Source organism: Barbus barbus, assembly GCF_936440315.1.
Source record: "Barbus barbus genome assembly, chromosome: 4".
Lineage (NCBI taxonomy): Eukaryota > Metazoa > Chordata > Actinopteri > Cypriniformes > Cyprinidae > Barbus > Barbus barbus.
The window spans coordinates 34,448,373-34,475,850 of record NC_136732.1 but is presented as its reverse complement, the minus strand read 5'-3'; the positions used below and the strand labels follow the sequence as shown (position 1 = coordinate 34,475,850).

Genomic DNA, 27,478 nt, shown 5'->3' with positions numbered 1-27,478 from the left:
GGAAAAACTCATTTATGGCCATTTTACACACATTTTGCATAAAAAAATGTTTTTTAAAAATATCTTTCATAGCATAGTTGAGAACAATCTTTATATAAAATTTGGTATAAAAACAAAAATCCCACTCTTTTAGCCTTTTTATGTCTATTCATGTCTTTTTATTTAAAAAAAAAAAAAACAGGACTTTTTAAAGTCCCAATGTCTTCTACAGAGGACATGGCATAACATATGAATAAAATATAATTTTTCCAAAAATGATATTTTTCACATTTTTGCTTATGCTCTAAACAGTGTAATGATATGACAAAATATTAAATTCACAAACCTTTTTCCTGGTAGTCAGGAGGATATATATATATATATATATATAGTTATCAGTAACTGGCAAAACATTTAGGCAGCAACATATTTAAAAATTGACTTCATGTTGACATCCTCATTAAAGAGTTCAAAAAATTGCCCTTATCAAGATGGCAGATTCCCAACGCCACTCTTCACCGGAAACACATGGCAAATAATTTTGACCATCCTTCCGGTTGGCTCCCGCCCCACGTAGCCATTTTGCGTTTCCTGAACAAAAAAGGGGGTTACATAGAAAGACAATCAGACACATAATAAAATTAGTCTTCAAATCATACCGAGAATCAAAAGTGCGGATGTAACTGTGCAATATGATAGGCGCGGGAGCGGGCGAGCAGGTACAGCAGCCGCGGCCCGTATTCAAAGAGGAAACCTTTGGCTAGCTGGCTAACTAACCGTTAGCGAAAGAGTGAGATAAAGACTTCATACACGCTAAAGTGTTGTATGACATTCATAATTATCATATTATACTCTTAAGCACGCTAGAAGGCGGACGTTGGTAGAAATATGGACCTTGTGTTAATTTGAAACGTCGCAGCGGACAAAAACAGCAAACGCCACGGTTATTTGCGGAGGAAGCTGGATAACTGTTTATTCACAGGGAATAAAGAACAGGATCGCAGCACGACACGGTAAGACAGGCTGTTTTATTTGAACACACATAATGGTGATTGTGAGGCATTTATAGCGGTGTAAAATTCAGGCTCTCGTTGTTGACAGACGCTCATCTTGAGCCTGTCATGAACTAGCCGGACATCTTCCATCATTACAGCAGAACCACGGGGTTGCACTAAAATCATAACCGGTCCACTTTAAGTTTGTGGATGCGTCTCAAAACCTAGTGAGCATCGGACACAATATGTTGTCACTATTATCCCAAAATGCAGTTTTCAGCAGGTGAGTTTCTCTATTGTTTAGTTTCCCTTTTCCAGCAGAACACCGGAAACTGATTCTGCCCCCATCCCTAATTAGCATTTATACAATAGTATGCAAATTATCACACTTTTTAAAAGCTCTTGACAATTCATTCAGCCCCGAGGCCATCAAAAGTGCTGCACTGCACACAAAGTCTACACTAGAGGTTTTAGTGCAACTGCACAAACACATTATGGACTTAAGTGCACTCAGTGGGTGGAAGGAAGAACATTACTGGGTACCATTTAAGTACAATAATAGCACATCAGGCTAAATGTAATCAATACTTGATATATACTGTGTAATGTTTGAAGACTGTCAAAGACCTCATCAATACTTTGTAAAGATGCACGGGTTGCTGCAAGTTTTGGATGGCACACCCAGGTCTTGGAGCCTCTATGTGTGAACTGAAGATATAGGCCCTAAATCAGGTTAACGGATGTCTCATCCAAAAATTTAAATGCTTTTATCAATTACTCACCCTAATCCAAGCCTAAATGGAGATATAATGAAGATATTTTTTTTTAATAAACCTGATATATTTTACTCCTTCAATTGAAAATCCATGTGGCTAAAACTTTGCTTTTAAAAGTTTGTAAAGGACATGGTAAACAACATCATTGCTTTATACGATAAACAGATTTAATTTAGGGTTTTATTCACATTTAAACAATTAATCAGTTTTTTAAATCAAAGTATGGGTTGCATTAACTTGAAGTTAAGAGTTAGAAAGCTTGGAATGACATGACAGTGAGTCAATGATGACCAAATTTTCATTTTTGATTGAACCATCCCTTAAATATACAGATTTCCAAAATGTGCAGGGTTTGAGGATTGGGAACTACAGTTCTAAAGAGTCGTATTATGGCATGGTTTGCAGCTGTGGGTTCTCCCTTAGATCTTACGTGAACAGGAAATGCAAAATAGGCTTCTCCATCCTATAGACCCCCACCACCCTGTAATCATGCTGTTTGAAGCAAAGGAAGTACTGGTGATCCGCAGAGCTCAAATGACACGTGCTTCTCCTTGATGTATTTTCTAGTCTTCATTTCCAGAAATTACAAAAGATTCCTATGCCACTAAAAGCTTTGAAAAGCTCTGATGAACTTGTTTGGCTTTTACTTTCTTGCTTGTCTCCTGTGGTGTGATTGAGTGTGACTTATTGTGCAGGGGTGTCTGGTTGAAGTATTATATTTCGATCTGAGTGTCTGTTCTGGAGTTGTTTTCTGAGCTGATTGTCCCAACACGTGTTCGCTGGGAACTCTCATGTCTATCATAGGTCCTCTGTGCTCAATGTCAAATATGTTCTAAGTTGGCATGAAATTAAAATGATTTACTGAATGCCTGTAATTGATCTTATTGTGGACAACCGCGCTTGTGTCATGTATTAAAACAGGTTTGGCCTTGTAGTGTTCAAAATGTCTTAACGCAACTTTCTAGTGAAATCTACAGGATTCTCTCTGGTGGCGTATATATGTAGGACTTCTCAAATCATTTAGTCCATTTAATTAAAACCCATCCCTGCAAGCAGCTCAAAATCCAATCAACAACCAGTGAATAGAACCCACCCTACATTTTAGTTTTTCGGTAATTAAATAGAATATTTAATTCAGTAATAAAAACAAATCTTAAAGCCAATGGACCCTAATCGAAATGGACCCTATTTGTTTGCTTAATGCATGCTATTTCTTTTACAAACAGTGTTGTCTGAGTAATCTTTTATATATGGAAACAACTCTCTCTACAGATATCACAGATCCCCATTTTTCAACCCCCTTCCCTTCTGCCATCTGGCTCCATTGTCAACTCCCAATAGATCACATCAAGTCCCACCCTACGTTTTCCCATTTAATTTTGTGTTTCATTCAGAAACTTCTCAGATTACAGAGGTAAAAATAGGTTTCGAACAGTCCATGTTGATTTTATAGGCCTCACCCATCTCTTAAATCAAATATCTACGTGGTTTCTATTCATTTACATGTCTTTGAAATGTATTGAGTGTGAATCTTCATGTCTAGACTCTGACTGACAGTCTATTGTGTTTTTAAATCACAGTTTAGTATGCAAGATTATGCTGTTTCAGATTTTAATATTTGTGATTTGATACAACAGCTCAGTGTTTGTGGGTTTGTGATTTTCTTACAGTTCTGCAACAGAATCCGTGAAGTCAGGAAAGGTGATACATTGTGGAAAATTGTTTGGATTGTATTTGTGTTCTTATAACACCTTGAGGCTCAAGAGCCAGTGAAGACCTCAAGATAAGAGCAAAAGAATCTAAAAAATTGCAAGTCTCCACCTGTCTGATAAGCAAACTAATGTGAGAATGTCTTCGTAGTCTTCATGTTTGAGTGTTTTTTTCATTTGAGTTTAGATGGGCTGCTACCACCCAGTAAACATTTAGATCAGATTTCAGTATCGATCATCGCCAGAGCATGGGGATCATGTGAATAGCTTCATCAGGTCAGGTTTCTGCCAAAATATCTCTGTAAATCATGCAAATATTTTTCATTTACTGCATTTTTGTTTTATTGAAGTGCTTCTTGTAGCTGTTTTTAGAGTAACATTTATTGGGTTTTAAAAAAACGAAAGTTACAGTAATAAGAAAAAAAGGAAATTGCTTTGACATTGCTTTTAATAATCTACCATAATTTGTAGCCTTGCAAGTTGTTAACACGATTATTAAATATTTTAGATTAACCAAAGTAGTAACCAGCAGATGAATCATTTACCTGAATAGTTAATTGCATCACTATAATTTAGCCCAAAATATTTTTTCAGTCCCTCGCAAACATTGTACTAAACCACTCTGCCTGAAGCTTGAATACATATTTACGTTTACACTGTGCATAATGTGTGAATTTGAAATGCGTATGCAAATGAGATGGATGACATCAGCATGTTCTTTACATTTTGAGAAGCGTGTGTACTTTATGGATTGTGTTTGAATGTAAATTAACCAGATGTGTGATGTGACGAACAATGTTCTGTTTTTCTTCAAAATATTTGGCAATATTCAAACAATTCACACAGTGCAAACAAACTGCATTTGATGTGCTAACATGAAGATGATGAAAAAGAAGGAACGACGCATCTGATTTTGAATCATCCAACCAGGGCAGATTACTGCATCTTCATTATTAATGCGCAGCACCGAGTCTCACAACTTCTAAGTGGGTCACAGACTTCTGAGTCTTGCTGAGTGTCCTGCAGATGCCAGATTGTGGCATATATGCCAAGCCAGAGAAGAGATGAGAGGAGTTCACAAGTTTAGAGTGGCATTTTGATTATTTTCACACTTGGTTCCATTTCCGAAAAACATTTTCACCCCAACCAAACCCGTTTTTTTTAGAAATATGTATGAAATATGCATTTTTGTTTAATTTTTTATTCGTTGATTTAAAAAATATATAAATACTGCTTAAGCCCAGTTGAGACTACACAATTTGTTTTGCCGGGCATGCATTTTTGACTCCTAAAATCTTGTCGTGTCGTGAAAAAGAAACATGTCATGTTTTTACCCGACCATTCATCGCTTACCATCTTTATCGACACGCATGCTGTCATCGATAGAGCAGGACTAGACAGGCGGTGACACGAGCATAAACAAACATTGGCTAGCAAACAGCATGTCTGGTCCACTGAAAAGCGCAAAAAAATAGAAAACCTGACAGTGGACACAAATCTAAATTGTGTGAAGAGGACAGTATGGACTGTCAAAGAGAACGGAGGTAAAATAGTTTTTTCACTCTGTCACCATAGTCCCTCGAGAAAACATAATAAATGCAGGAGTATTATAGCCGTAGCACCACACACATTTTCTCCATTGTAAAATTCCACCTAGCAGGTCTTTCATTTCTGCATGTACGAAGGCCTAAGGTCGTGGACGATGGATTTTTTTTTTTTTTACTTGCTAGTCTTTATGAGTTGATGTCATGAAGTGCCGCAGATGTGACATAGGTTGTCGCCCACTGTGACACACTACACGAGATGAAACGATTGAATCTTGCATGCCGATGCCCATTGTCGTTTACTAATCCCCATGACACACCCTACGTCAAGCAGATCGTGCCAAAATCAGGCTAAAATCATGTCTGAACTGGGCTTTACTAGGGGTCTGAACCTACACTGGTCTCACGGTTCGGTTCGGTTACGATTTTCATGTCATCGTTTCGGTTCAATTTGATATCACGCTGCACTGCATCCTCAGTTTTCAATTTTACTTCATGTATACAATTTTGTCAATAAATACAAGGAGTCAGATATATGAACTGAACCTTTAATTTTACCTGCTCAAAGTAAACACGCTTCTTGAATGTATCAAACATCAAGCAAAACTCAAGTCTGGGCACAGAAGACAACAGGAGCATTTAAAACAAATGCACACAAGTAAATACTAAAAGTTTGTGAGGAGTGTACTTTAGTAGTTCTATAGTGTAGTGTACTTTATTGTAAAACATTTAAATATTAACTAGTTTTATTAATTAGTGGTATTACCTCCTGCATATTTTATTTGTGCATGACATGATTTACACGCAGCGTGTGTCTTCTCCAGGTTGTGCTTACCAGGTTGTTCATAAAAACAGAAATGTGCCCAGATATCGGCTTTTAAAGTAGTCGGAGCATTTTTAATTACTCACACTCGCTTCTCGCCTCCCTCCGCCATTGTATGCTACCACGACAAATCACATATGTGACGAATGACGTCAGAAAAGCATCAGTACGTTATAATCGGTTATGGTCTATTTCTAAACCGATACCGAATCATTCACGTCTGCATCGTAGAAACGATTAATTTCGACACCCCTAGGCTTTACACTGCTATTCAAAAGATTTTTTTATATATTTTAAGTTTATGCTCACCAGTATAAACGGTAATATTGTGAAATTTTAATTTTTGCAGCTAAAAAAATACTTAAGTGATCGATTAATCAGTTACTTAATTGAGTAATCTGATAAAATAAAATAAACTGCACATCCTGCCAAATGTTTTTCCCCAAACAAATGTCAATTTATAGCTTAAAATTACACTTTTTGACCGGTAAATCAAGCTGTATGTAGCCTATGTCTTAGCCATTGTTGTTTATCTATGACGGTGTGGTCACTTAATAGTTTTACCCTACATAACCATGTAAACTGCACCTGTGACTAAAATGTGATTTTTGTTCCTCATATTTTCAGTCTGTTTACTTGGTACAAGGAATTGATGTCACATGGTGTTTTGGAGAAGAAAACTTAAAAGCATCTTAGACAAACCAGTTGGTGAATTTAGTACAGAGATAAAAAGTCATTAGGTGTCTCGCGTGTCGGAACAGATGTTGTCTTTGAAGACAGTATGTTCTTGATTCAAATCACTCATGTCACTAAGGCTACATCAAGGTCAATATCTTACTATTTAAACTATGTATTATCTTAAAGGTGGTGCCTGGTGACTTTAAGCCATTTTACTGGCTCTAAGATTTGAAGTTGAGACTCAATGCCTTGTTTTTGTGATGTTGCAGATAAACAGAATTCAACACAATTGCTTATTTGCATACATAGTTACACATTTTCTGTCTCTCTATTTTTCTCCATCCCAGGAGCCAGTCATGCCTGCCAGTGTGCGTACTGGGACCCCGAAGGACTCCGAGGTGTCTGAGCTCTTCTACAGGGATGATCCTGAGAAGCTCTTCACTGATCTCCGCGAGATCGGTCATGGCAGCTTTGGAGCCGTGTACTTTGTAAGCAACCATGCCAATATTTTTGTGCCATGGACATTCATGTACTAGCTCTGTATTACCATAATTTTTCTTTCAGGCTCATGATGTACGTTCCAACGAAGTGGTGGCCATCAAGAAGATGTCGTTCAGTGGCAAGCAGTCTAACGAGGTTGGGATCAAAATACAGTTTGAATCACTGTAGCACTGAATCAGATTGTTTAAAACTCACAAATCACGTTTTTACTAATGCTTGGTGTGTTGGTCCCCAGAAATGGCAGGACATCATAAAGGAGGTGAAGTTCTTGCAGAAGCTCAGACACCCCAATACCGTCGAATATAAAGGGTGCTACCTCAGAGAGCACACAGCATGGGTAAGTGCGTACGCATATGTATGTGAGTGGCGTGTTTGTCTGCTGTGTGCTAATGTTGTCTGTCTCTCCTGTTAGCTGGTGATGGAATACTGTCTAGGATCAGCCTCTGATCTTTTAGAGGGTGAGTAGTTCATGTTTACCCTTCCTCACGTCCTCCTTTCTTTTCAAAGAAAGCTGTTATGCTCTCCCTCAGCCGCCCTGTCTGACATTAGAGGTGTTCGTTTATATTTACTGTACTGCAGTTGTACCATCATCAGTTGGTATATATATGCAGGTGTAAATATTGTAATCATCAGGTTTCTAGATTGTGTTATTTTCTCACTGTGAAATATTGTCTTTTTATCCTACAGTGCATAAAAAACCTCTGCAGGAGGTGGAAATAGCTGCTATTACCCACGGTGCACTTCAGGGCCTCGCCTACCTTCACTCTCATAACATGATACACAGGTGAGACCCTTCCTGCTTTCTGTTTTTATCGTTACATCAGCTCGCTTTGTTGAAGTTTCTCAGCTTGGTGGCAATAGATTTTTTGTTCAGTGTTGAAAGATGCATAGGTCTTTATTTCTGTTTCTGGTTTCTTTTTCCAGAGATGTGAAGGCAGGTAATATTCTGCTAACTGAGCCAGGTCAGGTGAAGCTTGGAGATTTTGGCTCTGCTTCAATTGTTTCTCCTGCCAACTCTTTTGTGGGTACACCTTACTGGTAAGTTGTAAATGCAATTGATTATTTGGTTGAATGGACTATGCTCTATGATTTGATTTTATTTGGTCATCTTATAATTATAGTCAGGGTTTCTTCTCCTAAATGAGCATACACAAGTAATTCTAGCATTTGTATGCACTGATATAACAATACACTGCAGTTTAAAAGTTTGAGGTTAGTAAGATCAGTAAGAAATTAATACTTTCATTCAGCAGGGAAACAAGTCCTTGGAAGTTAACGCACTTGCATTGTCAAATAAATGCTATTCATGTAAACAGTGAATTCATCAAAGGATCTTGAAAAATGGTACAACAGTTTCCACAATAATATTGAGTAACACAACCATTTCCAAATAATAGTAAGATTGTTCATAATAATGTTTCTTGTGCTCTTTTTTTTATTTATTTTTTTAATCAAATTAATGCAACTTAGGTAAGCATAAGAGACTTCTTTTAAAGGGATAGTTCACCCAAAAATGAAAATGTGATGTTTATCTGCTTATCCCACAGGGCATCCAAGATGTAGGTGACTTTGTTTCTTCAGAAGAACACAAACGAAGATTTGAACTCAAACCGTTGCAGTCTGTCAGTCATATAATGGCAGTCAATGGGACCCACGGCTTTGAGAGTCAAAAAAACATACACCGACAAAACCAAATTAAACCCTGCGGCTCGTAACGATACATTGAGGTCTTAAGAGGTCCTTGAGGTCTTTTGCCTCTGATCCACCGCAATGTCCAGCTGTCCTGAGCGCGTTCACAACAGCCGGCGCGTGATGCGTCAATGTATTCTGGCATAGTAGACGCATGCGCGGAAGCAATCTGTCATGCGTATATGTCACTCATTGTTTACACCGTCACGCGCCGGCTGTTGAGTTAAAAATTTTAATTTGTGTTCTACTGAAGAAACAAAGTCACCTACATCTTGTATGTCCTGGGGGTAAGCAGATAAACATTACATTTTCATTTTTGGGTGAACTATCCCTTTAAAACATTTTCTCACCAACCCCAAACCTTTGAACAGTAGTTTCAAAGACACTTTTAATGCACCACACAGAGACCGAAATTAACATTTTGAGTGACGACACACAAATTTCAGAATCAGAATTTTGAACTGAATTAATATTTAAACTAGTATTTGAACTAGTTTGGATAGATGAACTGAATCTACCACTTTTAGCACAATTTATGTTTCTAAAATTTAAATTTGAGATGTTTGAGACCTTTATTTTAAATGGCCAATTTTGGCATAGTCTTTAGTCCATAAATGGGCTGGTTGAACTGGGAAGAACCTGCGTTGTGAATATTAAAGTGTCTGTGCAGTAGATTGTGCTTTTATTTGTTTCAAAAGAGTAAAGACAGTCCTGTTTATCATGATCCCCTCTCGTGTTTAGGATGGCCCCAGAAGTGATTTTAGCCATGGACGAGGGACAGTATGACGGGAAGGTGGACGTCTGGTCTCTTGGCATCACCTGCATTGAACTAGGTTTGTGATGGTTTGAAACTGATCCATGACTTCCCACCTCCCACTGACCCCTGAAACTTCAGGTCATGTTAAGTATTACGGGGGTTTATTTAGGCCAGCATGTTTCGCTGCTTGCGAGTCTGTGTTATGTCTGTCTTTTGCTAGCGAAAGGGATTTGGGTTTTAGTGTCTAAGCTGCTTTGGGTTGTAAGCTAACTTCTACACTTCTACTCTTTCTCTTGGTCTCACCCTCTCTTTCCGTCACCCTCAACCTCCCAGCGATTTCATTTATTCACTCATTCCTCTTATTCTCTATGTCATTGCAGCACTAATTCTGATCTCCCATCCTTTTCATCTGACTTAATTCTTTGTGTGTGTGTGTGTGTGTTTGCTTGCACTGTTTTTATATTTCTATTTGTCTTTCTCTCTAGCTGAAAGGAAGCCTCCCTTGTTCAATATGAATGCTATGAGTGCCTTATACCACATTGCGCAAAACGAAAGCCCTGTCCTGGCGTCAAACCACTGGTGAGAACTTTGGTCAAGATTTTTTTCCCCGTTCTTTCATTCTCTTAACTAGGGCCCTATGAAATCCGTTTGATTTTTTTCCCAAATTCAGTTTTAATTTTTCTGGACTCCTTTTTAATGGTCAAATAAAATTGTATAAATCAAAAATCATGTCTAATTAATTAAAATCATGAAACTTATACAATTTAACATTAATTAAAAGTGTAACAAATGACATGTTTAGGGCCGTATGAAAGGTTTTATTTTTTTCTCACCTTATGTTTTGTTACCAAATTCTGTTTTAGCATGTCTAATTATTTGAATGCATACAAAAAATTTTTATTTATTCTTACAGTAGCCTTATGAAATGCTTTTCCCCCCTCAGAAATTCTATGCTGTGTATTTAAATTTGACTGGTTATCACATTGGTTTAATTTATATTTTAATTAATGAAAGTTAAACATTTAAATGTATGGCAAATAAAGGGGATTTACTACTAAAATTTTAATATTTTGTGATTATTTCTTAAAATTAAATTTTAATATTTTTCAACAGTAGTAGTAAGTAGTAGTATTAGGTACATTCTACCAAATAATAGTAATATAGCCTATTTCTGGCACAGTGTCTTTAAGTTAAACTGAACTTTTATTTTGACAGATTGCGTGAATACCTTTAAAGTTCTGTGTGTGTATGATATGACGCTTGTTTTACTCAAATGAAATGGTAAAATGCTCGTGAAGTGACTCTCAGATCAGTTTTGGAGATGTTGTTCATGTATTTATGTCCTCATTGAGACGGCAGACGCTGAAATCACCGCGAGCGCCATGCACGCTGTGTATGTAAGTCAACAAAACCACTCGTCCGCTCCATTCATACAGAGACGCGCAGAACATGCAGGATTCATATTGAAATCGACTTTTGCGGCTTAATATTTACAGATACTAGTCCATATCGCGATTTGATTTAAGTGTAATGACCTACTTTTGATTAATTCATCCAAACTTTGATAGATTCCATAACATTCCGCGTTAAACTGTAAATTCCATTTATATGACTGGATTTCGCGATTCCATCTGCGTTTTCTGCATCGTGGAAATCATAGGGCCCTACTTCTAGTTTTTTTCCTCTGCATTTGCAATCGATTTATTTGTCTGTTTTGCAATTTGTGGGTAACCTTTTATGTTATTAGCTGCTAAGTACGTAATTCAAAGTATAATTCTAGAATTTAGCATTATACAACAACAGCGGTGTTTATACACATATATAGATATAGATGTAGATATGTAGATGTAGAGAGAGAGAGAGAGGTTTATCTTCAATGTTAGATGTTTTTCAATGTTTTTCCGTCACAACATAGGACACATTGATATGTCAACTACCCATATACACACACATGAATGTAAAGAAAACAATAAATACAGTAATTTATTGTAAATAAATTATAAATCATCCATTATCAACGTGTCCGTGGACTTATGTACCTGTAATGAAAGGGAATGTTCTCTGATTCTGAGAAAAAAACGAGGAGATTGTGTTTTGTAAAGCTAAAACTCCAGTTTGGGTTTGATGTAGTAGAAGTTAGAGTTGAGCTGTTCGTCTTTATTCCAGCTGCTTTCTCTCTGCTGAGAGACTCTTATGCAAAGCTTTTGACTGCTGTGAGAAGGAGAAACTGATAGAGGTCATATACTGCCGCACATGAGGTTTTGAAGATTGTCAGTTTCAGTGGCTTCCTCTCTCATTCATAATCCGGTCTAAAAGCAGCCATCAGATGGGGAAAATTTCTATTCACACTGTAAATCACGGCAGTAAAACAATATGATGTTTATACCATCTCTAGTCTGAAAAAAGAGCAGCATAATCAAGTGCTTTTGTACAGCTCAATTAACTGGAAGTTGCTGCCTTCCACAACAAATTTCAAAATGGCTTGGCAGCCCGTGTCCATTTGTCTATTGAAAATAAAGTTAATATGAAATTTTTAAATGATAGTTTTCATTTTTATTGCAGTGTCATGTTTTCTGTATATTTGTTTTTTTATGTATTCTGTGTGTTTAACTTTTCCTTTGTCGCTCCCTCTCTTTAATGCAGGTCGGACTACTTCCGTAACTTTGTGGACTCTTGTCTTCAAAAGATCCCTCAGGACAGGCCTACCTCAGATGTGCTGCTCAATGTGAGACTTGAACACACCGACACACACACACACTCTCTGACTCTGTTTTCATTATTTCATTCACATATTTTCTCTCCCTCTTGGAATTTTTGTTCATGCTAGGTCTGTCATCATTACCGTATCACCTTGTTGTTATTAGTTTGAAATAATCGCTATTATTATTATACAAAATTGGATGAAATGTCTTTTTCAAATACTGAAAAATAATGTATGGCATAACCCATGTGAAAGTGTGATTCTTAGCTCAAACGTGGTTTTTGAATATGGGTTTTTTTGAATGTACAAATTCAACCACTACTTCCTTGGCCATTGCATATGATCGGTTTCATTTATCAAAGAGTGTTTATTATATCTCATCAGCATATTTTAAGACGGTATGACCTAAATTTGGAGTCATTTGAAAAAGTACACACTACTGTATCATTCAGAGGATTGAGGTCAAAGATTTTTACTGTTTTTGAAAGGATTTTTTTATGATTATCAAAGCTGCATTTATTTAATCAAAATACAGTAAAACCAGCAATATTGTGAAAAGTTAAAATTTAAAGTAGCCTAACTGTTTTCAGTTATAATGTATTGTAAAATCAGATTTTTCTGCAACCATTACTCCAGTCTTCAGTGTCACATGATCCTTCAGAAATCATTGTAATATGCTGATTTGGTGACTAAGTTAATGTTTCTTATTATCGATGTTGAATGTTTGAGGAATATAAAGTGCACAAAAACAGCATTTCAAAAAAACATTATAAATTGTAAATGCTGCTGTACTGAGTCTGAGCAGTGCCAATTATTTGAAATTAGAACTTTTGTAACATTATACGTTTCTGTTTTGCAACTTTAACATGTGATTGTGCAGATTGCCATTGATTTGTATTAAGCAAGTAACAGAATAACAATCACAAGAACAATAGAAAAAGGAGTAATAGTAAAAATAAGAAACAAACAAAAGGTACCTTTACACTAGTGGCTGGTGACTAATAGCTCACACCGGATTCCTAATAAATCACATCTTAAGCTGTATTTGTACTAAGGGCAATTGACTCATAAATAGCAATTATTAGTATGACAGATATGACTGCTGCTCATAAAGTTCATATATACAGCTCTGTGGTTCACACCATGTATTCCCTTCACAGCACCATTTCCTTTGCCGAGAGCGCCCCCATTCTGTAGTGATGGATCTGATCACGCGCACCAAAGATGCTGTGCGAGAGCTGGACAACCTGCAGTACAGGAAGATGAAGAAGATCCTATTTCAGGAAACTCACAACGGCCCCACACAGGAAGGAGGAGAGGAGGAAGAGGTGCATCCAGAGTCTTGTCAAGCATTGTCTTTCATCCTTCTGTCCTGTTCAGCCTAGTTTCTGCTCTTTTGTTATATTCTATACTGCAGAAAACAGAAAAAGACCATGACATCTTTTTTTGTTTGTGTGTGTAGGAAGCAGAGCAGTATCTCTTGCAGACGGGCACAGTGAACAGTATGGAGAGCTCTCAGTCTGTGCCCTCTATGTCCATCAGCGCCAGCTCCCAGAGCTCCTCAGTCAACAGCCTGGCCGATGGCTCCGATGACAGTGCTGAGATGGCCATGATGCAGGAGGGAGAGCAGACAGTCACGTCTAACAGCTCCATCATTCACCGCCCCTCTGTATGTAATCAATGCCGTACAGTGCACAATCTTCTGAAACGGTCTATTCCTCAACTAATTTCTTTTTGTCCATCCGTCTGTCAGGCACGTGATAATATTTACGATGACCCATATCAGCCGGAGATGGAGTCTCCGCAGCAGCCGTCGTCGGCCGCTCGGAGGAGGGTGCACCGAAATCGAGACCATTTTGCCACCATCCGCACAGCCTCTCTTGTGAGCTCCTGACTGACCTGCATCTCAGATTCCTTTTTCTTTTTTTTTTTTCTTTATAGACAACCTTCTCTCCCTCTTTTTCCTTTCCTTCCAGGTGACCCGTCAGATTCAGGAGCATGAACAGGGCTCAGCTCTGAGGGAGCAGATGTCCGGATACAAGCGCATGAGGAGGCAGCACCAGAAGCAACTGCTGGCTCTGGAGAACAAACTCAAGTCTGAGATGGACGAACATCAGCTCAGACTGGACAAAGAGCTGGAGACCCAGAGAAACAACTTTAGCAGTGAAGCCGACAAGTTGAGTAAGAAACATCAGGCCATCCTGGAAAAAGAGGTGAGAAATAAAAAAGAAAAAGATACTAGACCTTTCACAATCCCTTGTTCTGTTATGTGCAAGAATAGGAATATCAGGCTGCATTTATTTGATCAAAAATACAGTAAAAATAAATATTGTAAAAATATTACAATTAAAAAATGTTTTAATATATTTTAAAATATATCTTCTGCCTTTGATGGAAAAGCTAAGTTTGCTGCCATTATTCCAGTCTTCTGTGTCACTTGATCCCTCAGAAATCTTTCTAATATCCTTTTTTGCTGATTGTGACTTTTTTTTTGTGTACATTGATGCATTGATTTTTCATTATTTTTGATGAATAGAAACAAACATTTATTTGAAAAAATAAAAATAAAATTTGTAACATGATAAATGTTTTTACTGTCACTTTTCATCAATGTAATGCATCCTTGTTGAATAGAAGTATTAATTTCCCCAAAGTTTTGATTGGTAGTATTGTTTATACATATTTATCTGTTTTTTTCCCCCAGATTAAAGCTGCGCAGGCAGAAGAGAAAAAATTTCAACAGCACATATTGAACCAGCAGAAGAAAGAACTCAATAGCCTGCTAGATTCCCAGAAACGCCAGTACAGGCAACGCAAGGAGCAGCTCAAGGAGGTGTGCTGTCAAAGAGTCAACTCTCCTTATGGCTAATGACTATGAATTCAGAGTGACTCTACTTGATGTAGCATTAAATATTATATTGGTCAAACTGTTCATGTGTTTTGACTTGCACCATTTTCATCAACCTCATTTCTTATCCTTAACTTGCTTTTGTCACCCTGAAATCCTTCCCCATGGCAACAGGAGCTGAGTGAGAACCAGTCTACACCGAAGCGAGAGAAGCAGGAATGGTTGGTGAGGCAGAAAGAGTGTCTGCAGCAGATCCAGGCTGAGGAAGAGGCCTCGTTATTACGGAGACAGAGGCAGTATTACGAGCTGCAGTGCCGACAGTATAAGAGAAAGATGTTGCTTGCGAGACACAATCTAGAGCAGGACTTGCTCAGAGAGGTTAGACAAACACATTGAGTGCTTTTCCCTTTTCTTTTTTGCTTTCTACCTCACCTTTTGTCTGTAATCTCTTGCTATGGCTTTATTTGTCTCTGTAGGACTTGAATAAACGTCAGACTCAGAAGGATCTCGAGTGTGCTATGTTGTTGAGACACCACGAGTCCACTCAAGAGCTGGAGTTCAGGCAGCTGGGGCTGGTCCAGCACACTCGGGCCGACCTGATCCGAACGCAGCACCAGAGCGAGCTGGCCAACCAGATGGAGTATAATAAGCGGCGTGAGCAGGAACTCAGTCAGAAACATGCTGTGGAGGTCCGCCAGCAACCCAAGAGCTTAAAGGTGAGGGGATTTTTAGTGTTTGGTGAGGTGCACATCAGGGTTGGACTAAATTCAGAATTTATTACGACTACGAATGTGAATATCCTGTTGGATTTTAATTAGGAATGAATTGCCAAATGGACAAGAACAGATTATTTCCTAGTTATTATTAATTTTAAGGTGATTAATTATTATCTAGAACTTTGCGCTAAAGAGCATTTTGGGAATTTAATTTCTTACATGGTCTAAAATCATTAAATCATTATTTTTTGTCCAATTTTACAATACAAATTTTATTTATATAGCATAGTTTAAAAACAACCGGAGTTGACCAAAGTGCAAATAGGCAAATTAAAACACAACAACAGAGAGAGAGGAAGAGAGGGGAAAAAAACAAATACACCTTTTTAAACCAATATAAAACTTAAATATTCACAGAAATATACACAAGCTATAAAAATGTGTGGCATTCCAAAAGCAAGGGTAGAGACCATTTGTCATGGAATATCAAACGCCAACGAGAAAAAATAGGTCTTTAGAGTGGATTTAAAAACAGACAAGGTTGGAGCAGTTCTGATGCGAGAGGGGAGACTATTCCAAAGTTTTGGGCCGACGACAGAAAAGGCATGGTCACCTGTCATTTTTAGCCTTATCCTAGGAACATGCAGCAGGTCAGAATTAGTAGATCTGAGCGATCTCGACAAAGTATGAGGCTGTAACAACTCTGTTAAGTACAGTGGGGCCAGATTGTGAAGAGATTTAAAAACAAAACAGTAGAATTTTAAAATCAATTCTGTACTTTAATGGAAGCCAATGAAGTGAGATTAAAACCGGTGTAATACTATCGTATTTGCGCTTTCCAGTAAGAAGCCGAGCTGCTGCGTTCTGACTAACTGCACTGACACGCCACGAGATAAAATCAAGTCCAAAGTATGTCCGTGAGCATGAGTAGGCCCAGATACCCAAAAGAATCAAGTAATCTAAGAAAGACTTTGGATAGTAGTTTGGAATCACAACAAACATGGATGTTAAAGTCTCCCAGTATTAAAATCCTATCACAACTGGTGACGATTTCACTCATGAATTGAGCAAATTAATTTAAAAATTCCTAATTTACGTTAGGTGATCGGTATATGACTGCAAAAACCACAGGGTTTACTAGTGAAAGTTGAAACTGCAGAACCTCAAAACAACTATGAGTCCCAGTTGATAGACTGCGACAGAGATACGAGTCTTTAAACACTGTCACCAAGCCCCCACCACGGCCAGATAACCGAGGGGAATTTAAAAAGCTACAGCCCTGAGGCACCAGCTCAGTGAATGGGCTTAAATCTCCAGGTTTAATCCCAGTTTCAGTGATACATAGGGCGTCTAGAGCGTGCAGAGTACAAAAGTCATTTAATATAAATGTCTTATTTACCAGAGAGCGCGCGTTGATCAAAGCCACATGAAATGGCGACACCTCTCCCTGGTGTTGCGTAGATCTCCGGATCCGTCGAAGGTTGGAAGTATTTACTCCACCACGACGAACACACGGAAGGAGGCAGTGCAGAGAGACAGGGCCAGGGACAACAGGTCAAAGCCATCGATACGATGAGTCCAGCAAACGCCAGTGAAGACATAATCCGCGTATCATCCCAGGCCCGGTAGACAGCAAGTCAGCAGAGGATCTCAGCCGAACTGCAACTCCAGCAAGCTTTCCTCTTTTTCTCCGATGCTTCTTTTTCCACGGCAAGCCTGTAACATGCCGGTACTGATGTGAGGAGAAGTAGGAATAGGTAGGTGGCGGAGAGGGACGAAACGCCCTGGCTATTTCAAAAGCCACTCGAATGTCCCCAAGTGATTGGCGATCATACACCAACACCATTTTACAGCCAGTGATAAAAATAGACACAAATAAAAACATAAATATTTAAGGCAGCAGAGACGGGGAGAAAAGCAGACGGCGTGCCAAACACAGAGGCGCCATCTTGGAAAAGTTCCCCTCCAATTTTAATTACTTCATTCAAATGCATTCTAATGCATCCTGTTTGTTATATAAATTCAGACTGGATTGGAATTTAAAAGGCATTTTGAACTCAAATTTTAGTGCCACACAGCTCTAATGTTCACTGACTGATGTTTGTTTTTGAAAAGAGTCATATTTGCCAGTTGCAAGGGTGAGATAACACAAAAAAAAGCTTCTGTTAGCCATCTAAATGACATCTAATCAAACATTTCAGTGATGTTAATACACACCAGAGGAATGGAAGACATTTGTTTGCTTAAATGTCAAGTGCTCAAGTATGCTTCCTGCACTTTCTTTCAGACGAAAGAGCTCCAGATCAAACGTCAGTTCCAAGACACCTGTAAGATCCAGACACGACAATATAAAGCCTTGCGCAACCACCTGCTGGAGACCACGCCCAAATCTGAACATAAAACTGTACTGAAGAGACTCAAAGAGGAGCAAACACGTAAACTGGCCATCTTGGCCGAGCAGTACGACCATTCCATCAAAGACATGCTGTCCACACAGGCTGTGAGTAAGGCAAGGAGAAACCATATTTAATGCTTTTTCACTTTCAGTGGTGCACAATCACAGAATGCTGTGCAAAAACCAGAATAATGCATGTATACAAACACATACTTGGGTTAATGTCACAGAAGCCAGTCAAGAATATTCCCTTTCCCGTTATTATCAATCACTTATTGAAATTGTTGGCTTTTTAAACGTGTATGATATAAAGGCAGTAATTAAGTGCTTTTAGTAATGTATCAATTAATTTTTTTGCCTGATAATTATGTGGACCTAAAATATGCATAATTTTCTTTTTTTTTTTTTTGAGGTGAAATATGATGGGAAATTTTCTTGACATGTTTATTTATGAGGTTTTCCCATTTAATCCAGTTCCTCTACCACACTGGACCTAAATCTCTTTATTGGCTGCTTCTCTACTGATGTCCTGCCTCTTTGTTTACCCAACAGTTGCGATTGGATGAGACTCAGGAGGATGAGTACCGAGCGCTGCGCATGCAGCTGCAGCAGGAATTGGAGCTGCTGAACGCCTATCAGAGCAAAATAAAGATGCACACAGACACGCAACACGAGAGAGAGGTCAAAGACCTGGAGCAGAGGGTGTCTATACGGAGAGCTCTCCTTGAGCAGAGGGTAAGAGAGAGAAATGGGTTGAATATTCCTGAATGAATTGCTTATGATGGCTCTGTTCAAAAACCTAATGATCTACCTTAAAGGGATAGTACACCCAAAAATGATAACGCTCTCATTTGCTCACAATGTTGTTCCAAACCTGTGCAAATTTCTTTCTTCTGCTGAACACAGAAGATAATATTTTGAAGAATATTGTAACCAAACCATTTCTGGTCCGTTGACTTCTAACTTGTTTGGTTACCCACTTTCTTCAAAATATCTTCTTAAATGTTCATCAGAAGAAACTCACTCTTGCAGGTTTGGAAGAACTTGAAGGCGAGTACATGATGACAGCATTTTCGTTTTGGGGTGAACTGTCCTTATATTATGTACACTAGCTTTCAAAGTTTTTTTTTTCTTTTTTTAGAAAAAAATGATCCTTCTCACCTAGGATGCATTAAATTGATCAAAAGTGACAGTATTACATGTTATAATGTCACAAAAGAATCCTGCAAATATATCATGGTTTACACAATATTAAGCAGTACAACTGTTTTCAGCATTGATAATATAAATTAAACTTAGCTCACAATTGATTTCAATAAGATGACACTATAATACTGTAATAAGCATCAAACACACAGCCCACTTTTCTCACTCTTTTTCTTTCGGTCACCCTTTTGCCTCTCTTCAGATCGAGGAGGAGATGTTGTCCCTGCAGAATGAGCGCTCTGAGCGAATCCGTGCTCTGCTTGAGCACCAAGCTCGAGAAATTGAGTCTTTCGACTCAGAAAGCATGCGCCTGGGCTTTAGTAACATGGCTTTGAGCGGCATCCCTGCTGAGGCTTACAATCAGGGTTACCCCAACCCTCCCTCATCCGGACCCGGGGGCTGGCCGTCCCGTCCCGTGCCCCGCTCAGGCAGCCAGTGGAGCCACGGCGTCCAAAACTCAGTGGCGCCGCCCTCTTGGCGCAGTCAAAACAGTACAGCCGGCTTCAGCCAAGGGGAGCAAATCTCCAGCCGAGAGAGAGATCGAGAGAGGGATTTAGACGGCATGGGCGCCCGTGGCTTTCCAAGCTCTCGCTCCTCCGCCTCGTCAGCATCGTCTTCATCCTCGCACCATCACCTCCGCTACATGCCGCAGCAGTACCACCACCATAGCACGCCACACCTGTACCGTGACAACCGAGAGAGGGAGTGGACAGGAGGCAGTGGAGGAGGAGGCCACCACCACCACCATTCATCTTCATCCTCCTCTCATGGCCACTCGCACCACATTTCTTCCCATGCTTCTTCCCAGTCCCTTGCTCTCCTCCCTCCACCACCACCTCCTCCGCCCATCTCCCTTTCCTCATCTTCTCCTCCATCCTCCTCCTCCTCTTCTTCCTCTCAGAGTGGCTACGGAGGAAGGGGCGAGAGCTTGGCTGTGAGGGGCCCCAGCCTGATGGCTTTGAGAAACAGTCCAGGGCCACTTCGGAGAACAGCCTCGGGCGGAGGTGCCGGCGGATCGGGCGCAGATGGAGGTTTGAGCCGAAGTACATCGGTGATGTCGCACATCTCCAACGGATCCCACCTCTCCTACTCGTAGAGGGTCAGGCAGGAAGTTCAGATGGTGCAGGTGAACGTTTTGGGGAGAAAAGGCCTTCACGTAGCTCATTTAGGAGTCAAACTGGGAGGCAGAGTGAAGAAACAGTATTTAGATGGGCACACCTTTACTTAAAAGAAGATAGATCTCAGGGTTTTGGGATGGGCTCAGGGTTTAGATCAGGAACGGGCTATACGAGAGATGTACTGTAACAGGAGCAGAAAGCTGTGCTGTTGAGTGTGTGGGAGGGAAGAGATGAAAATAACATAAGTGGTGCCAATACTGTAGATTGGGCTCATCCTCAGCCAGTTCATTTTAGTTTAGTTTTATTTTTAAACCGTCAGACAGAACCATTGAATTCTGCTCTTTCATGTCCAGGTTTTTTTTTGCACGTCTAAAGGTTTAAGATTTGAACATTAAAAGACTTTTCCAAGATATTATTTTATACTTAATCCTGGATCATATTTAGCTGAATTCGTTTAGTGCAATTCAATTAAAGACTGGGATTATTTTTTAAGGAATAGTTTGCCAAAAATGAAAAGTCTGTCATTTATCTCACTCTCACGCTGTTACAAGCCCTACATATTGTTGTTTTTTCGTAGAACGCAAAAGGAGGATTTTAAAGCAGCACTTTTCTATGCAACAAGTTCTGTTAAGATCTAAAATGGACCAAAAACACCATAGTAGTTCATTGGACTTTTGTGCTATATTTAGAGTTTTCTGAAGTTGTCCACCTGCTTTGTTTGAGCAGACTGAAATTAAGGTCTGAAAATTCATTAGAAATAGTACATTCATGCATTAATCTTTTTGCAGAACCAAACATGCACGTTGTGAACCTGTTATATGGAAAAGAGCTGCATTAAAAGAGATCTTTCATAATTTATTCACCTGCATGTCCTTTTGACTATTCTTTCTGTGGAACATGCAAGATATTTTGAGAAATTTGTTCATACATAGTTAGTGGTAACCAGTATTCTTCGAATACTGTTCCACTGAAGAAAGTAAGTCTGTAGGTTTGAAAAGACAACATTTTCATTTTTAGGTGAACTCTCTCTTTCTCTTTTGTGTTTTGCAGATGAAATAACAGCATACAGGTTTGAAGTGACACGAGGGTGGGTGTACAGTGGCAGAATGATTCATTGACTCTGTCTGATGAGTAACTTGATTTTGAGCCAGAGGATGACGAGTCCTACTAATTTCAGTTTTACTGCTAACGGGAGCAGAGCGAGCGAGTCGGATGCAATAGAAGGTGCTGTAGCATGTTTCAGGGAGAAGAGGCGTAAACTGAGGAACTAAAAGGGTTATTAAACGGATTGTGTAAATATGTAGATAGCACTAAAACAATACTAAAAGACGTCTATCAGTGATGGTTTTTAAACTGTACATTTGTATTTGAGTCAAGGACAGGAGGCAGTTATTTTTTTTTTTTTATGATTTTTGTATTCTGCATTTTTTAAAACAATGCCACATGTCATACTGCCATCTAGAGGCTCATCTGACCTAAAGCAACTCCGCCCACTGTCCTTATAAGGGCAAGCTGCCATTTAAGTTGCAGTTGGTTTTAACTGGGCTGTAATTCAGTGTCTGTTTTTAGCGTAGGCTTGATAAAATGAGATTGAACCTGGCTGGGTTAATAAGCCATTTCCTTGATTGTGTAAATATGATGTACATGTCCAAAAAAGGAGTTGGGTTACAAGTTTCCGTGCATGAGACTGATGTACAGAGACCATTTGTATACAAACATACACAACAGACGTTTATATATGACTTTGAGTATATATGTGTATAATACATCACCTGTCAAAGGTTTGACGGCGAAAGTCGTAAGATTGTTTCCTGTTCAACACTTTTGATCTATATTGTACTTATACAACATGTGTATATACAAGCACTAACTCTTATATAGGTTAATAATAATTTTGCTATGTGAATTGGAAAGTGAGATGGAAAAAATAGAAACTGGCATTATTATTACACCTACTACTGCCGCTGTAATATTTGTGTTGTACACTAATTTTTCTTTTAATTTTTTTTTATCAGTGCTTACCACTAGGTGGGAAATGTTGGCAGTGTCACCGTAAGAATTTTAAGTCTCTACGTTTTAGATTTAAAAAAACAAAAAGGACTACCTATCCCAGCATTCCTTGTTACATCTCAGGGTAGGAGTCTATTGTGCAGTGCGTTGTCAGGAGAGTAGTAATTTAGAGCCAGTGTTAAAAACTTGTACAGAACATTTTAAGAGATTTTAGCTGTATAGAACATTTCTAGATGACTGTAAAGTGTCTCAAACACCCCCCTTCGATCCAGCAGGTTTTTTCCTTCCATTTTCTATTCTGGAATGCATTACTTTTTTTGTTTTTGGTTTTTTTGCGCATTTTAAATTTTATGCTCAAAACGGACAAAAGGCATCACAAGCTGTTTACATCGACAACCAAAATCTCCAGCATACCCGTAATAAAGTGGTGAAAGACGAAGCTCGATTTTGCCAGTAATGTTACATTTTTCCTTCGGGAAATCTGAAATCTTTTGTGCTCCCTCACTGCCAGCTCTCTATAGACACCAGCGTTTACTCGGACTGTCCCTTCGCTCTCCTGAACCGAGGAGACGTGCAGTACCTCACTCCCCTGTGCCTGGCCGATCACCTCTTACTCCGTTTTCAGTGTTCATTCCCAAACACGTTTTTCCTCCCAGCACCGCATTCCCTTATTTTTTCCTTACTAACATCTATGAACATAAGAGGAGAAAAAAAAATCCTCGGCCCATCTGTAGTTCTGGGCTACCATGTAATGTGCTTACAGCAACACATGCTGGACTCTTATTAGTGTCTCCTCTCGAGGGGGTGTTTCAGTATCTGGTGGTAGGAAACTTAAGGTAAATGTATGAAATTGCTGTCTTCATCCTGCAGTGTTTGAAGAACTGGAGCTGCAGGTGTCTGGAGGAGTGTGTGTGGCCTGTGCCGAAATGTATTGCAAAATTGTGATGTTTGAAAGGGCGATGGAGAGCTTGGTTGTTCAGGGAGCTCAGAAAAATAGGCCAAATTATGTTCAGGTGAAATGACTGCAGGAGAACTCTTTTAACACATGGGCTATAGAACTTGTACAGAAAATGATTAACAAGTCATTAAAAAGGATTCAAACAAAATGAGCTTTCTTGTGTGATCTGTCTGGACTAATGCGCATTTTGTTTTCAGCTCTAGCCTGTTTTCTGAATGGTGAGTGCGCATTGAAGGTAGAGAAAAGACAGTTTCCATAGAGACAGAGAGGCAATGCTTAATGGGAATTACTGGTTGCTTACAAAAAAGCACATGTTGGTGCTGGTGTAGGGCTATTTTTAGCCCTAGTCACAAAATGATTCCATTTATTTGTAGGATATTTTGCAGTTACATTTGTTTTACTCTGTAGTGTTCTTGTTTAAAGGACAGGGCATTGCAATTACATGTTCATCTAAAGATAGCTACACAACAGATAAAAATGGCAAGATAATTCTCAGGTTGGAACATCAACGTGTCTTAAAAGTTTTTTTTTCTTTTATATAATTTGATAAACTAATGTTCCCGCATCTTTGCATGGAGGTTTTTTCTGATTTAACCTGACTTGAAGTAACAGAAAATGATTACCAGTGAATAACAACTTGCAATGCAATGCTCTGTAATGGTTAAGGTTTTTATTAGCTAATATAACCTTCCCAGAATGTTGCAGGAGCTTTTAATGTGAAAACAGTAAGAACTTAAAACATTTTACAGTGGTTAAACAAAACATTTTCTAGTGGTAAAATGTTTCATTTTTTCTCTGTAATCATAAACTATATTTTGTAAAATTAAACTATTACACTGACATTATTAATAAACTTTTTTTTTTATTATTAAACAGACAGCATAAATAAAAACACTTTACACTTTATCCTAATTGGTGTAAATCAAATCTAAATTAAAAGTAGTTGTGAAAGGAAAGTGGGTTAATGCACATTTTATCGAAATACAGGTACATCTCAAAAAATTAGAATATTGTGAAAGTTAATTTTTTCTTGTAACTTTTTTCAAAAAGTGAAACTTTCATATATTTTAGATTCATTACATGTAAAGTAAAACATTTCAAAAGTTTTTTCGTTTTAATTTTGATGATTAGAGTTTACAGCTCATGAAGGTCAAAAATCATTATCTCAAAATATTAGAATATTTACATTTGAGTTTCAATTAATGACCATCCCTACAGTATAAATTCTGGGTATCTCTTGTTATTTGAAACCACAATAATGGGGAAGACTGCTGACTTGGCAATGATCCAGAAGACGAACATTGACGCCCTCCACAAAGAGGGTAAGTCACAGAGGGTCATTACAGAAAGTAGTGGCTGTTTACAGAGTGCTGTATCAAAGTATATTAAATGCAAAGTTGACTGGAAGGAAGAATTTGGGTAGGAAAAGGTGCACAAGCAACAGGGATGACCGCAAGCTTGAGAATGCTGTCAAGCAAAACTGATTCAAACACTTGGGAGAGCTTCACAAGGAGTGGACTGAAGCTGGAGTCAGTGCATCAAGAGTCACCAGCTCAGACGTCTTCAGGAAAAAGGGCTACCAAGCCACTTCTGAAACAGATACAACATCAGAAGCATCTTACCTGGGCTGTGGAGAAAAAGAACTGGACTGTTGCTCAGTGGTCCAAAGTCCGCTTTTCAGATGAAAGTAAATTTTGCATTTCATTTGGAAATCAAGGTCCCAGAGTCTGGAGAAAGAGTGGAGAGGCACAGAATCCATGTTGCTTGAAGTCCAGTGTGACGTTTCCACAGTCAGTGATGATTTGGGCCATGCCATGTCATCTGCTGGTGTTGGTCCACTGTGTTTTCTGAAGTCCACAGTCAACGCAGCCATCTACCAGGAAATTTTAGAGCACTTCATGCTTCCTTCTACTGACAAGCTTTATGGAGATGCTGATTTAATTTTTCAGCATGACTTGGCACCTGCCCACACTGCCAAAAGTACCAAAATCTGGTTCAATGACCATGGTGTTACTGTGCTTGATTGGCCAGCAAACTCGCCTGACCTGAACCCCATAGAGAATCTATGACACCAGAGACCATCTGGTGTGAGAGACACCAGACCCAACAATGCAGATGACCTGAAGGCCGCTATCAAAGCAACCTGGGCTTCCATTACACCTGAGCAGTGCCACAGGCTGATTACCTCCATGCCACGCGGCATTGATGCAGTAATTCATGAAAAAGGAGGCCCTACCAAGTATTGAGTGCATAGAAATTAACATACTTTTCAGAAACCTGACATTTCTGTTTCTAATTTTTTTTTATTGATCTTATGTAATATTCTAATTTTCTGAGACACTGAATTTTGGGTTTTCATTATCTGTATAAAGAAATAAAGGCTTGAAATATTTCACTCTGTAATAAATCTATATACTATATGGGTTTCACTTTCTGAAATGAGTGACAAAAAAATTGACCTTTTTCATGATATTCAATTTTTTTGAGATGTACCCGTAGACCACTTGATACAAAAATAAATGCCCCATATTCATATTTATTTAGCACTAATGGCCTACTGACTCTATATTATCCCTTGAATATGCATATTTTTGCAATTTATAATTTTCATTTGAAGCTTTTCTAACTGATTGACAATAAAACCATTGTTAATGGACATTGCATGCACATGGATGGATGGATGGATGGATGGATGGATGGATGGATGGATGGATGGATAGATAGATAGATAGATAGATAGATAGATAGATAGATAGATAGATAGATAGATTAAAAAAAAAAGCAGTCAAAATAGAAAAGTACTATAGTGCAAATTTATGGAAAAAAACTTCATGTTTCAGTTGATCATCCCCCACTTTGTCACAGTGCTGTCAGAAACCAGGTTTCCATCCAAGGATTTTTTGCGGAAAAATATTTAGCGCTTTAAAATATTTACGATAGCTGATGGAAATGCCAATTATCGATTAAATTTCTCATGTGTCGACAAAATCTTTTTCCGTTTAACTTTAGCGCATAAATTCCATATCGATACTTCAAATGTCGCCAAAAAAAATTTGGAAACAGTTTTTGTCGAGAAAAGGGGCTTTAACGCAAATAAATGTGGAGTCACGTGACAGAATTAGCCTATACGCAGCGTCCGTGTTCATGGTGTTGCTCAAGTTAAAGCACTGTTTCCATGTAGTTCAAAAGCACATTAAATCATATTCATATTACTAAATTGCATCTAAAATTATTTTATACATGGTAAGAAAAAGACGAGTTACCTCTCAAACATACTTATCTTAATTTGGTGTTAGTAGGCTAGCCTACCTTTACATGATTATTATTATTATTATTATTTTACAGTGCACTGTTCAGTTTAAAAATCCTGTAGTCCGTGTTTTTCAGCTCGACCACCATACCCCCGTGATATTCTGCCAAGCACATTTTGTTTTACATGAACGTGAAGTACAAAAGTTTAAATTAATTTGTTTAGGCTTGTTAGCTTCTTAGATTTTTATTCTTGCTTTGTTCTGAGTTCTTTATACTGTTAAATTTAAATGATTTGTGGAGCGAGGTGAAAAATATATATTTTTCATGTTTCTTCAATATTTTTGGCTGACTGTATTTTATTATGACATGAACAGGCTGTGCTTAACTGCGCCTGCGCGATGGCTTGTGGGTTGTTTGTTTGTTTGTTTGTTTTCCCCTGGAAACAACTTGCACTATCTTACTCCTTCGTTTGTGGTCATATAAGAGAAAAACACTATTCAAAATATTTATTTTATTTGTGTACATTCACAATAAAAAACAAAACGTATTTTTGTGAAATAAAGGAAAACTGTCGCTTTCTCAAGAGTGCATCACAAAAATTAACCGAAATTCTGCATATAGGCTGCTTTTTTTTTCTTTCGTTTTGTTTTAATTCATTAATTATTTAGAAAAATATATTTTGCACATGGGCCTGTTTCTTTTATATATAATAGCTTATGTTTTTCTCCGTTCAAAGAAGCGCTGCAGGTCACCTTCATGTTGTTTATGCTGCTTTTTGCATGTATAAAATGAATCCCTGGAAAACAAATTTAGGTATTATTTA

The 27,478-nt window shown here is 38.4% G+C and overlaps 2 protein-coding genes across 4 annotated transcripts in view; both read left to right on the top strand.

Annotated features, from left to right (window-relative positions):
* LOC306868757 (nucleolar transcription factor 1-like) overlaps positions 1-27,478 on the top strand; it is a 967,110-nt gene that overhangs the window by 388,434 nt on the left and 551,198 nt on the right. The gene's annotated exons all lie outside the window — the stretch shown is intronic.
* Positions 523-23,547, top strand: LOC306868726 (serine/threonine-protein kinase TAO2-like). 3 transcript variants are annotated; one of them, XM_079415026.1, is made up of 20 exons: positions 523-992; positions 6,852-6,992; positions 7,069-7,140; positions 7,241-7,342; positions 7,418-7,463; positions 7,693-7,789; positions 7,930-8,043; positions 9,436-9,527; positions 9,937-10,030; positions 12,095-12,176; positions 13,313-13,480; positions 13,615-13,821; positions 13,906-14,034; positions 14,129-14,365; positions 14,857-14,985; positions 15,175-15,378; positions 15,477-15,716; positions 18,004-18,225; positions 18,664-18,846; positions 19,520-23,547. In XM_079415026.1, the coding sequence occupies exons 2-20, from the start codon at positions 6,861-6,863 to the stop codon at positions 20,411-20,413; spliced, it is 3,444 nt and encodes a 1,147-aa protein (XP_079271152.1). In that variant the 5' UTR covers positions 523-992; positions 6,852-6,860; the 3' UTR covers positions 20,414-23,547. The 3 variants fall into 3 exon arrangements, with proteins under 3 accessions (XP_079271152.1, XP_079271153.1, XP_079271154.1); XM_079415027.1 differs by having other exon boundaries at positions 553-992; positions 18,004-18,216; positions 19,520-23,541; XM_079415028.1 differs by lacking the exon at positions 523-992 and adding an exon at positions 3,570-3,735 and having other exon boundaries at positions 18,004-18,216.

What these genes read in the sequence shown, in the direction of transcription:
- LOC306868726 (XM_079415026.1), top strand. Translation starts at nt 6,861, where the DNA reads ATGCCTGCCAGTGTGCGTACTGGGACCCCGAAGGACTCCGAGGTGTCT. An exon ending in GTGGCAAGCAGTCTAACGAG is followed by an intron (nt 7,141 to 7,240) that starts GTTGGGATCAAA and finishes GTTGGTCCCCAG; the next exon opens with AAATGGCAGGACATCATAAA. An exon ending in GTCCTGGCGTCAAACCACTG is followed by an intron (nt 10,031 to 12,094) that starts GTGAGAACTTTG and finishes TCTTTAATGCAG; the next exon opens with GTCGGACTACTTCCGTAACT.